This window comes from Cornus florida, unplaced genomic scaffold (genome assembly GCF_030987335.1).
Source record: "Cornus florida cultivar Cherokee Brave unplaced genomic scaffold, ASM3098733v1 CherokeeBrave_3.0.0_Hap2_Chr11, whole genome shotgun sequence".
Classification (NCBI taxonomy): domain Eukaryota; kingdom Viridiplantae; phylum Streptophyta; class Magnoliopsida; order Cornales; family Cornaceae; genus Cornus; species Cornus florida.
The window spans coordinates 54,240,871-54,257,023 of NW_026775581.1; the positions used below are offsets into that span (position 1 = coordinate 54,240,871).

General features: G+C 39.6%; 1 protein-coding gene across 2 annotated transcripts; it reads left to right on the forward strand.

Moving 5' to 3' along the window:
- The first annotated feature begins 2,189 nt into the window (after nt 1-2,189).
- Nucleotides 2,190-15,463, forward strand: LOC132282861 (uncharacterized). Of its 2 annotated transcripts, XM_059784672.1 has the most exons (3): nt 2,190-2,523; nt 2,736-3,184; nt 14,773-15,463. In XM_059784672.1, the coding sequence occupies exons 1-3, from the start codon at nt 2,359-2,361 to the stop codon at nt 15,221-15,223; spliced, it is 1,065 nt and encodes a 354-aa protein (XP_059640655.1). In that variant the 5' UTR covers nt 2,190-2,358; the 3' UTR covers nt 15,224-15,463. The 2 variants fall into 2 exon arrangements, 1 of the variants encoding a protein (XP_059640655.1); XR_009471906.1 differs by lacking the exons at nt 2,190-2,523; nt 2,736-3,184 and adding an exon at nt 3,191-4,744 and having other exon boundaries at nt 14,773-14,910.
- The last annotated feature ends 690 nt before the right edge of the window (nt 15,464-16,153 follow it).

A 16,153-nucleotide genomic window follows, 5' to 3' on the forward strand; every position in this document is an offset into this window, starting at 1 on the left:
GGTAGATTTGATAGATCCAGTGTCTAAGGGGTGGAAGGTAGGCCTCATCAAGCAGTTTTTTGACAAAAGAGATTGGGAACGGATTCTTAATCTTCCACTCAGTTGTACTGCTGTAAGGGACAGGCCTTTTTGGTTATATGCCTCTAATGGTCAGTTTTCAGTTAAGTCGGCTTATCAGTTGGCTTTGGGTTTGGAAGAAAAGGATCAGATGGTTGAAGCTCAAAATGGGGAAGAAAGCAGTAATAATGTGGATAAAGCAAAGCAGTGGTCTATAGTATGGAAGTTAAAGGTGAAGCCCAAAATTAGGATTTTTATATGGAAATGTCTTCTTGATAAGATTTCTGTTATGGAAACCCTTGTTCATAGAAATATGGGCACTAATTTGAATTGTTTGCTTTGTGGTTTGGAGCCGGAGACAGTGAGTCATTTATTTTGTAGATGTCCTCGTTCTATTCAAGTTTGGCAGGCTTCTCAAATTGGAATTGATTTTGGGAATGCATCTCATGGGCAATGGGATGCATGGTGGAGAGAGCAGATTCACTATTGTTCCATTCGAGATCATTTGGGTAAATTGCAGAGTTTGGTTGCGTGCATTTGTTGGCAAATTTGGAAAGCGAGAAATGCTTGGATTTACAAACAGGAATGGTGGAAAGCTGATGATATAGCCGAAGTGGCAAGTAAACATTGTACCGAGTATGTTGATGCTCTTGAGGTGGGTCATCTTTCTTCCAGAAATTCAAAAGGGCATGTTACGCGTCAAAGTATTGTGTGGAATTGTCCTCCTATTTCTTTTGTAAAGATTAATTGTGATGCCGCTTTTGATTCTAAATCGTGTATTGCTGGGGGAGGTATTGTGGTTCGTAATCATGCTGGTTCTTTGAGAGGAGCTGGATTTCTTTTCCTGTATGTTTCACATCCTTCTTTGGCAAAGGCTTTAGTATTAAGAAAAGGACTGCTTCAGGCACTTCAATGGGGTTTTGATATAGTCATTTTTGAAACCGATGCGGAAGTAGTGGTGAAAGCTATTTTGAAGTCCGGTCCTTGCCCTCCACATTTAGATATTGTGGTTGATGATATGAAGAACGTTCTTCTTTTTCATCAGTTCTTCTCAGTGGCGTTTGTTCTTCGTGAAGCTAATGACTTGGCCCATCAGGTGGGTCAATTGGCTTTGGGGTCCCATAGAGAGTTTACTTTTACTAATGTTTTGCCTGATGGTATTCAGGATCAGGACAAGCTTGTAACCAATTGATTTCCTATGAAATAAATCTTTATTCTTGTCATGAAAAAAAAAAAAAAAAAACTATTTTTATTTATTTATTTTTTGCCAATAAAAATGTTTTGAAAAATTTTGGAGGGGCCAATTGAATTTTTTTTCCCAATAAATTGCACAATGTAATGACGCGGATATAGGGTGTGAAATTGTTAACATAAAGGGCACCAGATAGAGGTGGATCACAAAATGTACCTGGCCATGATCATGATCCTGTTGCGGGCCTCGTATGGGTTTTATGGATCAAAAGGCATAAGTGGATCTAAACTTTCACTGTTTGTTGCATGGTAAAAATAGAGTAGTAGTTTTCCTAAAAGTACAGAGGTCGGAGCTATAATTGTTGCCAACTGTCAGAATGAAGATTGATACGGAGGTCAGTTGAAGGCTAGTTCAGGAACGTTTCACGTACTTCTCATCTTAATTTCCAGACAACTCTCCTCTCTTCTTCATTCTTCCCTCCTCCATCTCTCTCTCAAATAAAAGTTCTACCACAACTCTCAAGCAAGACTCTAAAGCCAAAACCTCGTCCACACACCCAATCTGATAGGCATAGTTAGAAAATGTTGTGCGAAAGCGGGGACTAACAAATAAATAATGGTGGTTGTAATAAGAATGCACTCATAAAATAATAAATAAGAAAAAACTCACACAAAAAGAAAACAAAAATTTATATAATTCGACAATGTACTTACGTTCATAGGAGTTCTAGATCAATGTATTTATATCAAAATCCAAAAAGTTACAAAAGACTCGCAAATGAGAAAATAAATATTACTCAACCTCTCTTTTCTTGATCCAAATTAATCCTTACTTGAATGCTCTTGAATTTTCGAATGATTTGAAACTATGAGATATAAGGGTTATTTATAACCAACAAATCTACCTTTACAGGAGTAAGCACTAACGTAAACAAAACCTGATGCTGTATGCGATGATGTAAGTAAAGCCTGATCTAAGCAATCACATATGCACCAGATGTAAGCTATGCAAAGCCTGATGTAAGACAATTCATAACTTGGAATAAGTAGAAGTATTGTAAAATATGTAGCAAAGTGAAGAAGAGGAAGAGGAAGAGAAGAGAGGAAGCTATGGCGGTGGATTATTATAAGATATTGGGGGTGGATAGGAAGGCCAATTATGATGACTTGAAGAAAGCTTACAGACAGCTGGTCATGAAGTGGCTCCCCGATAAGAACCCCAATAACAAGAAAGAAGCAGAAGCCAAGTTTAAGCAGATCTCTGAAGCCTATGAGGTATGTATGTTCACCAATGCGTCATCAATTGCAAGATTACCCCCTTATATAATTAAAATTGTATATATATATAGAGGAATTCGATCTCAAAATCTGATCTTGCTATATGGGTATCTGTGATTGCCTCTTAATTTAGCTTTCTAAGATTGCCACCGAAATGATTTAATTTTAAAATTAATGGGTTTTTCTGTTTGAGATGTGAACTTTTTCAGGTTCTACGTGATCCGCATAAAAGAGCAATATATGACCAATATGGTGAAGACGGGCTAAAGGGTCAGGTGCCACCTCCACCAGATGGCGGCGTACCAGGCGGAGCTACCTATTTCTCAACCGGAGACGGGCCGACTACATTTAGATTCAATCCTAGGAACTCAGATGACATATTTTCGGAGTTTTTCGGTTTTTCAAGCCCGTCTGGAGGAATGGGTGGTGGTGGTGGTGGTGGAGGAATGAGAGGGGAGTCCAGCTTCTCAAGTGAGTTATTTGGTGATGATATTTTTGGGTCTTTTGGAGAAAGAGGTGGAGGATCAATGCACATGCACCCACCTGCTCCTCGCAAAGCCTCTCCAATTGAGCAAACTGTGCCTTGTACCCTTGAAGAGCTTTATAAGGGTACAACAAAGAAGATGAAGATCTCCAGAGAAATTGCCGATGCAAGTGGGTAAGTACTAAGCTATCAACATTGTTTTGTTCTGAATTTTGATTCTTTTACTTTAATCCAGGGTTGTGTTTGTTTAAGTAATGAGGAATAAGAATTTGTTGTGTATTGTATGTGTTACAAAAATGATTCTTAGTAGTATAAAATTTCGGATGGGATGGGATGTCGGTGCCCAATAGTAGCTTAGCTGGTAAAGTCTAGGTGTTCTTCGTACAATCATAACAAGGACATCATATTGTTTTATGAAATGAGACGTTCCAATTCGGTAGTACATTTTTCTTTGTTGACACTTTAATGTGAAATATTTGTGTATATATCCGTATAAACTTCTTATTACGGAAATGTATCATTTTCAAGTATGGATGCATATTGCATCAATGACTCTGTATTTACTGTGCCTATGTCAGATTTCTACGCACTTGCACAGGGGCATTCCATGGTTGATAATGTATATATATTTTGAAAATCTAGACTTCAGTATTATTTTTCCTCATGTTGACCCCGATTTTCAATGAATATGATTTTTCAATCTACTATGGTTTGGTTGTCTCAAGAGCGTGGAAGTGGAAGGACATGTAGATTCATCCCCCCCCCCCCCCCCGGGTACTTCAACTTCGTGCACAATTTTACATATTGTTGTTTGTTGCTGCTTGATTAAATTGTGCAAAACAAATACACCACTTCGTTTTTTGGGATTGGTGTGGTGACCGGATGTTTACGATTTTAATTTAATCTATATTTCGTGATTTTTAGTTAGGATTGAGTATTTAATTAATTGGAGACTTGCAGTTTGTAATTTTGTGTTATATATATATATATATATATATATATATAACTGTCTGATGGAATAAGGAAACTTCCTGCCGCAGGTGACAAAGAGTGAGTGAAATTGAAAAAGGTTTTGGTGCGGGTCCCACGTGACTTTTTTTTGTTTTGAAGAATAATGGGTTTGATTTTCAATTGTTATATATATATATATATATATTTGTGCATAGCATGCAGCAAAATTGAAGGGAAAATGGTGATGGAAATGTAGTGAGTTTCGTGGGTCTCACAAGGTTTGTTGATTTAGTTACTTTATTTAGACATATGTAGATATACAGGGTCTGGTGCAAAGGAGATGCACCTGCCACCGAATAGTGAGGAAAGAAATGCAGTATGAGAAAAAGAAATGATGTGATGCGGGACCCACTTGAGGCTTTGTTTGGGCAACTTTGTTTGACTTTGGCGTGCAAATGGCTTTGTATTGTGCAATGAATCAAATGTAAAGAGACAAGGACATAAAAAGGAGACAGCCGAAAGTAAAGTGATAGTGGAGGGGTCTACTTTAGTGATAAGCTTACAATTGAAATGATTTTTGTTAGTGAGTTGTATTGAGATATTTATTGTGTCGGTGGACCTTCTCTGTATATGTATCTGCTTGTGACTTTGGTAATACAGAACGCAAGATAAAATTAGAGTGATACAGAGCGTGAAGGCAGAGTGCGCTGAGAGTTCGAGAAATAAGGGAGGTCTTGGAGCTTGAAGCTTTGATGATTTAGTGTGAAAAAGTTCTTTTTCAAGGTAGGAGTTTCTAATTCCTAATTTTTTGTTCTTTTGTGAGTCAATTTCTTGTTAATTATTACTAACTTATTTAATTGATGTTAATTAATCCTAGAATGATTTTATTGTGGTGTATAAAGTTCTTGATTTTATTTATTAATTGATGTGTATGAAAAACATGCTTAAGTATTGAATTCCTATGTCTATTATATTACTAATTGCTAGAAATAATGTATGGAAGCATGTATAAATTTTTTTAGAATTTCTTGTAAAGCATGCCTTATTTAAATTGTTTGCCTTGAAAATGATATAATTGTTATAATAAAGAGTTTGTGTTTATTCGTGTTGATGGTATTATGTGAGAAGCATGTTTAAATGTTAATTTCAATACCATGGTGTTTATTATTTTTTTAGAAATTTCTATGAAGAAGCATGTTAAATTGTGAAGTGTAAACTTCTTTATTTTTATATTATTGGAAAAATACATGACATGCATCCCTAGCATTGGGCATGAAAGAAAAGAGGAAAATGTTTTGAAATGAAAGTGAAAGGGACTTTTGGGAGAATAAATTTTGATAAAATGATTTTTATAAAAACCCGGATACCACGGGGGTACCAACGGTCCGTGGAGTTAATATAACCTAGAGGGAACTAGGGAGATCGCCCTAGAGTGGTTGAGCTATCTAGACCCCAAATGACGCCGCGGGGGTACCAAGGGTCAGGGACAGTAGCCAATCCTTCTCTCGGCGCTGAGGGGTTAGCGAAGGGGGTTACATTAACAGTTTGAAAAGTAAAAAATGGAAGTGATTTTAAGTATGAGGAGCGACATTCATGGCATCACATATCATGACATGGTATTGTTACTTTGAAATTGGATTTGATGTCGTATTCTTTTCCAGCCTAGTATGATCCTTGTAACGACCCTAGCTGATGCCAAAATTTAAAAAAATTCGGCATAACCTCCCCTAAAAATGGGCCTTCAACAACCTGTCCCAATACACAAAACACATAAAAAAAATATACTCTAGCATCCCATTCATCCGTTCATTATACCTCAACGTGGCTCATTTCATGGTGGAACATCTACATACCGTTTAATCCAAATTATCATAATTACAGTCCCAAAATATAGTTACAATAACAAGAGTTCACGAATCTCTATATCAAATATAACAAACTAAGATTTTACAAAAATTTGGGACTTAATACAAAAATAGCAAAAGAAGTCTTCTAATTCAGATTAGGCCTGTGGTGGAAAGTCATCCGCCACTTCTTTCCCGTTTTCTGAAAAAAAATAATAAGTATGCAAGGTGAGCTATATGCTCAGTAGGTGACACTTAAGACACGCATCTTGTGTCCTTGTGAATCCATACAAAGAATAGATCAATAGGAATGGGGATCATACAGTGTCGGGATAATACAACATTTCAACCAAACTCAAGTACAAACAATGCAATGCCATGGAATGCAAATGCATGCCGATGTCGCTCCCCATTTTCATAATCCAAAACATCATTTCCAAACCGTTAATACAGCCCGCCCTTTGGTAGCCCCGCCGTGACACGAGAGGAGGATTGGCTAGTGTCCCTGACCCTTGGTAACCCCGCGGCGTCATTATGGGGCCCAGCTAGCTCAACCACGCTAGGGCGACTCCCTAGTCCCCTCTAGGCTATATTAACCTCCGGCCCGTTGGTAACCCCTCAGCGACCGGGTTTCGCATAAAACCATTTCATCAAAAACACTTCCCTGAAATTCCCCATATTTATTTCAAGAACAATTTCTCCCATTTCATGCAAACCCAATGGTATGTATATGTATATATATCCCATGCTTTCAATATTATGGCATTTAGAATTTTACACCACATAATTAAGCATACATCATATTTAACATTTCTAAATGAATTATCAACACATTAAACACGACAAGACAACACAAAATTTTACACCACAAAATTAAGCATACATCATGTTCAACATCTCCAAATGAATTATCAAAACATTAAACACAACAAGACAACCTCTAAGCATGCTTTTCTACTCATATTCATAATCATGAATTTTCCTAAACATCATTTATATAATCATTGAAACAATTAACTTCCAAATTAAACATGCTTGTCATAACAAGAGAGATATAATTCAGAATGGAGCAAGAAAACATGGATTAAGAGCCCCTACCTCTAAATTGAACCAAACCCTTGAAATTGGGTCCTTAAATTCGAGCTCCCAAAGAGGACCAAAAGCTGGAATTTCTGGTACTAGCACGTAGAGCTTGTCGTGTTCGTCGTTTTGCCTCAAACAGCACCTAAATCCGCCAAGAATTGAGAGAGAAATCAAGGATTGAAGTTGAAAAAGAAAAAAGAAAAGAAAAAAAAACAGAAGCAGCGAGAGAGAGATTTAGCTGCCCGAGAGAGAAAGCAATTTGGGATTAAATGGGTCTGTAATGACCCTTATAACTCAAGTGGGCCCCACAGTTGAAAAGTCAAAAACTTTACATTCTCCCCAACTTTAAAAAAAGATTTCGTCCCCGAAATCAGGACATACTTGGAGAAGAAAACAACTCTGGATACTTGGAGCGAACCTCCTGTTCGAGCTCCCAAGTAGCCTCCTCGACTCCGTGGTGTCTCCAAAGGATTTTCACCATGGGTATCGTCTTGTTCCTCAACACCTTCTGTTGTGTGTCAAGGATCTGAATTGGTCCTTCTTCGTAGGAAACATCCTCATCAATGTCTACATCAACCCAACTCAAAATGTGAGATGGATCTGGCTCGTACTTCCGTAACATCGATATATGGAAAACATTGTGGACCCTATCCAACTGTGGTGGCAAAGCAAGTCTGTAGGCAACCTCTCCTACACGGTCCAAAATCTCAAATGGTCCAATGAATCGTGTAGACAACTTGCCACTTTTCCCGAATCTCATCAATCCCTTCCGTGGAGAAACCCGAAGAAAAACGTGGTCTCCCACCTCAAAGGATAACGACCGTCTCCGCTTATCCGCATAACTCTTCTGTCGACTCTGAGTTGTAAGTAACCTCTGTCTTATCAACTTAATCTTCTCAGTAGTCTCGAGTACAATGTCAGGTCCTAAGGCGGCTGTCTCGCCTACCTCAGTCCAACAAACAGGAGACCTACAAGGTCTACCATACAACGCCTCAAATGGAGCCATCTGAATGCTCGCCTGATAACTGTTGTTGTAGGCAAATTCAGTAAGTGGAAGGTGATCCTCCCAACTACCACCCAAGTCAAGCACACATGCCTGAAGCATATCCTCCAAAATCTGGATAGTACGCTCTGACTGATCGTCAGTCTGTGGATGGAATGCCATACTTAGGTGCAACGCTGAGCCAAACGCTGCTTGAAGTGAACTTAGCATCCCTATCTGAAACAATGGTTACTGGAACTCCATGCAACCTTACAATCTCCTTCACATAAAGAACACCAAGCTTCTCTGCATCATCTGTTGCCTTAATAGGCAAAAAGTGAGCCGTCTTGGTCAATCTGTCAATGATGACCCATACGGACTCATTGCCCCTTCGTGACCTTGGAAGACCTGTCACAAAATTCATAGCAATATGCTCCCATTTCCATTGCGCTACAGGTAATGGTTGCAACAAACCGGCTGGTCTCTGATGCTCGGCCTTCACCTGCTGACAGGTAAGGCATCTAGCCACAAACTGTGCAACATCTTTTTTTATCCCGTTCCACCAATACTGACGTCTCAAATTGTGATACATATTGGTACCACCTGGATGAACTGCAAAGCGGGAAGTGTGAAACTCCCGTAAGACGTCCTCACCACAAACAGTAGGAACCACCAACAAACCCCTGAACCGTAGACCCCCATCTGTATACAAAGCCCAATCTTTCACTGTCGCACCACTGGAGATCAAAGCGTGAATGGCATCTAAATCCGGGTCCTGTCTCTGTGACTCAATCACTCGTACAACAAGAGTAGGCTGAGCCATAAGACTAAACAAGAATGCCGGCTCGCTGTCAACATCGTCATCAAAACAATACAATCCCATCTCTGCCAAATCCTTAAGCATTTTCCACTTCCAAATAACCAGACAGGCCAAAGTTCCACGAGATTTTCGACTTAAGGCATCTGCTACCACATTTGCCTTGCCCGGATGATACTGCAAGTCAAAATTATAATCTTCCAAGAATTCAACCCATCTTCTTTGTCTATTGTTCAAGTCCTTTTGGGAGAAAAGGTACTTGAGACTTTTATGATCCGAGTACACCTCGAATCTTTCACCATACAAGTAGTGTCTCCAACACTTCAAAGCAAACACAACTGCCGCCAACTCCAAATCATGAGTAAGGTAGTTGTACTCGTGAGTCTTCAACTGTCGAGACTCATAAGCCACTACTCTACCATCCTGCATCAACACACACCCTAAACCATCACGTGAAGCATCACAATAGATCGCATAACCCAAGCCACGCTCATGTATCACCAACACTGGAGCCGTAGTCAATCTTGTCTTCAATTCCTGGAAAAATGACTCACAGGCTTCATTCCATGCAAACTTAATCCCTTTCCGGGTTAAACGGGTCATAGACGCTGCCAAACGGGAGAAATCTTTCACAAATCTCCGGTAGTAACCTGCTAGACCAAGAAAACTACGGATCTCAAACACATTCTTGGGTCGCTCCCAATTCAAAACAGCTTCAATCTTTGATGGATCAACTGACACACCGCCTTCTGAAACAGCATGTCCCCAAAATTTCACCTCTTGTATCCAAAACTCACATTTCTCATATTTGGCATACAACCGGTGCTCCCGCAAAATCTGTAAAACAATACTTAAATGGATCTCGTGTTCCTCCCGAGAATACACAAGAATGTCATCCACGAAAACTACCACAAACTAGTCCAAGTAATCGTGAAAGATGCGGTTCATTAAGTCCATGAATGCCGCTGGAGCATTAGTCAAGCTAAAAGGCATAATAAGGAACTCATAGTGTCCATACCGTGTACGGAATGCTGTCTTCGGGATATCCTCATCCCTAACCCACAACTAATAATAACCAGACCTCAAGTCAATCTTGGAGAAACAACTGGCTCCCCTCAACTGATCAAATAAATCATCTATCCTTGGCAAAGGATACTTGTTCTTGATGGTGGCGCGATTCAACTTCCGATAATCGATGCACAATCTCAGAGGACCATCTTTCTTCTTAGCAAACAAGACCGGTGCGCCCCATGGTGACACACTCAGTCGGATGAAACCTTTCATCCTCAAATCATCAAGCTGTTTTTTTAATTCCTCCAATTCAACTGGTGCCATACGATACGGTGCCATAGAAATCGGCGCGTTACCTGGCATTAACTCAATAGAGAACTCCACTTCTCGGTGTGGAGGCAACTCTGTCAAATCCTTCAGAAACACATCCAGAAAATCACGAACAACTGCAGGATAATATTCTTTCACAACATCATCCTCTTCGGCTATAAGGGTAGCCAAAAAGTAATCACGACTCCGTCCACGAATTCCATAAAACGATGAAATGTGGGAATCACTCCGATCTCCCACGAAAAAGAAACAGTCTCCCTCGGGAGTACAAACTATAACCCTTCCTCTGAAACAGTCGATCGTGGCATGAAAAGAAGCTAAACAATCCATCCCGAGAATGACATCAAAGCTAGTCATTTCTAGGAGGATAAGGTCAAACACAAAAGTTCGCCCGGCTATCACAATGGAACAGTCCCTCACGACTTGGCTCAAAGACACTGAAACTCCAACTGGCGTATCAACACACAACGCCCGATCCATAAAACTGACCTCTAACCCCGATGCAAGTGCAAATGATGATGAAATGAAAGAATGAGATGCACCAGAATCAAACAAAACACGGGCTTAAGAACCAAACACTGGAAATATACCTCGGAGAACTAAAGATCCAAGAGATGCATCAGTTGGTGCAAGGGCAAAAACACGCCTCTGCGGTGCCTGTGCCTGTGAATTACTAATCTGAACACTAGACTGTTGTGCCGACACAGTAGGAGTATCCCTCCTAGCTGGTCGTGAACCCTGAGAAGATAAGGCAGGCTGTGGTGGTGGCGGCGGTGGTCTGAAACCTGATTGAACTGTAGCCAACTGTAACGGCCTCTGCCGTGACCCTCTGCCACTAGTGGTGCCTGCTCCCTGACTCGGACAGTCCCGAATCAAATGGCCCTGCTGGCCACACCCATAACAAGCCTTCGGAGCTGAAGAAACTAAAGTCAATCTCATAGGACAACTGGACTTGTAATGCCCAGGCTGCTGACATTGAAAGCAAACAACTGCATTCCTATCAGATCCAGCTGGCAACGGAGTGGTAGGAGTAGATCGTGCAGACTGCTGTCCCTGAAACTGAGATGGACCGCCCCTGTTCCTTTTCCAAGAAGATCCTTCTGAAGATGGCCCTGCACCCCTCTTTTGCTTCAACTGCTCTCTTCTTGCATCCTTCTCTTTATTATCAGCTTCCAGCATCAAAGCCATTTCCACTGCTTCAGAGTAAACCTTAATTAACTGTGCTGTGATCAACGGCCTCATCCGATCATTAAGACCAGAAACAAACTTCTGAGTCTTGTTAACTTCATCTCTCACCATTTCTGGAGCAAAGCGAGAAAGTGAAGTGAACTTGTTTTCATATTCTGCCACTGACATGCTCCCTTGGATAAGGTTATGAAACTGGTCTTGTAACTCCTATCTTTTGGAAATCGGAAAGTACTTTTCATAAAACAATTCCTTGAACTTGTCCCAACTCATCTCTTCCAGCTTGTATCAGCTCGTAACCGACTTCCACCATAATTTAGCATCCTTAGCAAAATTATAAGCAGTTAGGATGATCTTCAAATGATCCTCTGTCACATCCATAGAAGTCAATTGAGTTTCAACTTGCTCCATGTAGTCATCTGTTATCATTGGATCCGCACCACCCTCAAACATAACCGGCATCAGCTGAGAAAACCCCTTAATAATCTTGAGACGCTTCTGAGCTGGCGTCTCCTCAACTTGAACTGTAGGTTGTGGTGCCGACTGCGACTGAGCAGCAATCGTTGCCCTCACGACATTTTGCAACAAACGATTAAACTCCAGTGCCACAGAACCTTCACCCACTTCTACGGGTGCTTCAACATTATCCCTCCTTGTGGGGACAGTTCTCGGGGGAATAAAGTCCCTAAGAAGTGTGTCCTCATCATTTAGCTCCTCCGGATTGGAGCTGGAGCTCTCGCCAACATCACCCCTAGACGGTCTAGGGCCAACTTCCCTGATTTCCTCACGCCGTGACATCGTTCTATAAAACAAAGAAAACAATTCAAGAACGATAACACTAAGGTCCAACCGTGAACAACCTAACGCAAAAACATACTGTACAAACATTTAGCATGTAATACTATGCAATGAACACATTAATGTAAGCATATAAACACATAAGCACGTAAGCAAGTAAGCAGTTAAGCATGCTTTTTCACATAGCTAAACACTTTTCCAAACAAGAAAATAACAATGCAAATGACTTCCCAGACAACCCTAGGCAAGCCTCTACCCGTCGTCCTAATGGTATTCGAACCATCGCTCTGATACTAAATTTGTAACGACCCTAGCTGATGCCAAAATTTAAAAAAATTCGGCATAACCTCCCCTAAAAATGGGCCTTCAAAAACCTGTCCCAATACACAAAACACATAAAAAAATATACCTCAACGTGGCTCATCTCATGGTGGAACATCTACATACCGTTTAATCCAAATTATCATAATTACAGTCCCAAAATATAGTTACAATAACAAGTGTTCACGAATCTCTATACCAAATATAACAAACTAAGATTTTACAAAAATATGGGACTTAATACAAAAATAGCAAAAGAAGTCTTCTAATTCAGATTAGGCCTGTGGTGGAAAGTCATCCGCCTCCCGTTTCCTGAAAAAAAATAATAAGTATGCAGGGTGAGCTATATGCTCAGTAGGTCACACTTAAGACACGCATCTTGTGTCCTTGTGAATCCATACAAAGAATAGATCAATAGGAATGGGGATCATACAGTGTCGGGATAATACAACATTTCAACCAAACTCAAGTACAAACAATGCAATGCCATGGAATGCAAATGCATGCCGATGTCGCTCCCCATTTTCATAATCCAAAACATCATTTCCAAACCGTTAATACAGCCCGCCCTTTGGTAGCCCCACCGCGACATGAGAGAAGGATTGGCTAGTGTCCCTGACCCTTGGTAACCCCGCGGCGTCATTATGGGGCCCAGCTAGCTCAACCACGTTAGGGCGACTCCCTAGTCCCCTCTAGGCTATATTAACCTCCGGCCCGTTGGTAACCCCGCAGCGACCGGGTTTCGCATAAAACCATTTCATCAAAAACACTTCCCTGAAATTCCCCATATTTATTTCAAGAACAATTTCTCCCATTTCATGCAAACCCAATGGTATGTACATGTATATATATCCCATGCTTTCAATATTATGGCATTTAGAATTTTATACCACATAATTAAGCATACATCATATTTAACATCTCTAAATGAATTATCAACACATTAAACACGACAAGACAACACAAAATTTTACACCACAAAATTAAGCATACATCATGTTCAACATCTCCAAATGAATTATCAAAACATTAAACACAACAAGACAACCTCTAAGCATGCTTTTCTACTCATATTCATAATCATGAATTTTCCTAAACATCATTTATATAATCATTGAAACAATTAACTTCCAAATTAAACATGCTTGTCACAACAAGAGAGATATAATTCACAATGGAGCAAGAAAACATGGATTAAGAGCCCCTACTTCTAAATTGAACCAAACCCTTGAAATTGGGTCCTTAAATTCGAGCTCCTAAAGAGGACCATAAGCTGGAATTTCCTGTACTAGCACGTAGAGCTCGTCGTGCTCGTCGTTTTGCCTCAAACGGCACCTAAATCCGCCAAGAATTGAGAGAGAAATCAAGGATTGAAGTTGAAAAAGAAAAAAGAAAAGAAAAAAAAATAGAAGCAGCGAGAGAGAGATTTAGCTGCCCGAGAGAGAGAAAGCAATTTGGGATTAAATGGGTCTGTAATGACCCTTATAACTCAAGTGGGCCCCACAATTGAAAAGTCAAAAACTTTACAATCCTATTCTCAATTTCTATTCATTGTTTGGATTCACGGGGTTACAAGAGGTGGGTCTTAGGCGCTACCTTTTGAGCAATTTGCTCACCTCATTACATTAACATTTTTCAGGACACGGAAGGCAGGTGGCGGACGACGCTCCTCAACAGGGTTCGATGGGCTAGTGAACTGTTTTGACATAATTTGTAGATATAATCTTATTTTATTATTATTATTTATTTATTTATTATTACTTATTCTTTATAAACCCGGAATGACACGTATAATATGTATTGATGTAAGAAAAAAATAGTGTTATCCTTAGTTGACCTCGGGTCCGGTTAAGGACGCGGCTAGCGGTTCGGACCTACGGGTTCAGGTCGTTACAATTGGGATAGAGTAACCGCATAAGCAAACATTGTGTAGAAATGTAGCATCGAAAAAAAAAAAAAAAAAAAAAAAAAAAAAACCTAAACTTTAGGCACTGAACTCTGAGCTTCAATTTATACCAAATTTTGTGCTTTTTATCAATTTTTTTGACCATCTCTCTTCTCAGAAACGGCAGCTTCTATATTTTGTTCCACCTACGGACTAAAATACTTTAAAAGATCTTATACATCACAAGAAGGATGTCTCAAGTTAGGACCTCAGAGCAATGTTTCTTTTCGTTGCGTGTGAACTATTAGCTTTCCATAGCGATAAAAATTTTCCCTTAAATTGTATCAGGTGGTGATGCTGTCACTAATTTATTTATTACACTCAGTGACATTCAGCTGTATATGCATAAGGTTACTAATAGAAGTTATCTAGAGTTCATACTTCATTAGTGATGCGCAGAAAAGCCGGTGTTTGTTGCATTTTGCTGGTATACCTTGTTTGGTTGCTATGATGCCCAACCATTTTTCTAACTTGTGTGTTCTTTTGTTGGTGCAGCAAGACCACGCCAGTGGAGGAGATTCTAACTATTGACATCAAGCCTGGCTGGAAGAAAGGCACAAAGATCACCTTCCCAGAGAAAGGTAATGAGCGGCCAAATGTAATACCTTCAGATCTTGTCTTCGTCATCGACGAGAAACCTCACAGTGTGTTCACTCGTGACGGGAATGACTTGGTTGTCACACTGAAGATACCTGTGGCTAAAGCTTTGATAGGCTACACTGTCCATCTCACTACCCTTGATGGCAGGAGTTTAACCATTCCAATCAATAATGTGATTCATCCCAGTTACGAAGAGGTGGTTCAAAAAGAAGGGATGCCGGTCCCAAAAGATCCTTCAAATAAAGGAAATCTGAGAATCAAATTCAACATCAAGTTCCCGACAAGGCTGACTGCGGAGCAGAAACAAATTATTGGCTCCCCTGAGATGAAATTCCTGTGGTATTAGCTCTAAATGAAGGAAACAGTTTTATGAACTCATCTTCATGCATTATAGAATGTGTAATATATGTTTGGTCATTTTGATAATTATTGAAGTTTGGGTTCAACAAATAACTTTTGTGTCTAATGTGGAAGGTAGTTATAGATGATGTCTTCAACTTCAAGTATTTTTCCAACATGTACCCTATGTTTAAGATGTGTGAACCGTCCGTTATTAATGGTTAGTCTCTCAAATGCATGCTTTTTATGGTGGTTCGTCTACCAGGACCTTCAAATTTGAAAGGGTTCAAATGCGGTGATAATTGATTTTTTCATTAATTGAATAGAGCAAAACAGAGGAATTATTTTATTTATTTATTTATTTTTTTATTTTTTAATTGAATAGGTCATGACAGCGAAAAATATGGTCTTATGTATAACGTTGCGTGATTTCATTAATTCAAAGTGGGGAGAAATTATTTTACTGGCATTGGTAGCCTAGTAAAAGAGCTCATGTTGTGTTTGGGAGTATATTGGAATTTGAAAGAATATTTGGAATTTGAAGAGTTAAAGGAATTTAGTTTAAAATTTTAATTAAATGTCTTTCAAAGCTGTCTTTGAAATGCGTTGCATGACCATGAAAGAGCCCTATTATGAACAAACCAAACCTCATCGAATTGTGATTTCTGAATATATATATATTTTTACCTGATTCACTTTTTAGAGCACAATTCTGTTTCTCGACCCTAGCCCAGGATAGGCTGTTTTCGATTTCGAACTCAAGTCACAACTAAAATATTGGAAGAAAATTAGAATTCTTAAACAGCATTGCAACCACCAAATTATTATCACAAAACTACTTTTCTTTAGGTACAGTTTTCTCAACCACCAAATGAGCAATAATAGAAAGCCAGACAATTGATCTGGGGAATTATCTGCTGAAAAATCTCTGGAACTT

Coding starts and splice junctions, on each gene's coding strand:
- LOC132282861 (XM_059784672.1), top strand. CDS start 2,359: ATGGCGGTGGATTATTATAAGATATTGGGGGTGGATAGGAAGGCCAAT. Junction 2,524..2,735: donor AGATCTCTGAAGCCTATGAG/GTATGTATGTTC, acceptor GAACTTTTTCAG/GTTCTACGTGATCCGCATAA. Junction 3,185..14,772: donor GAAATTGCCGATGCAAGTGG/GTAAGTACTAAG, acceptor TTGTTGGTGCAG/CAAGACCACGCCAGTGGAGG.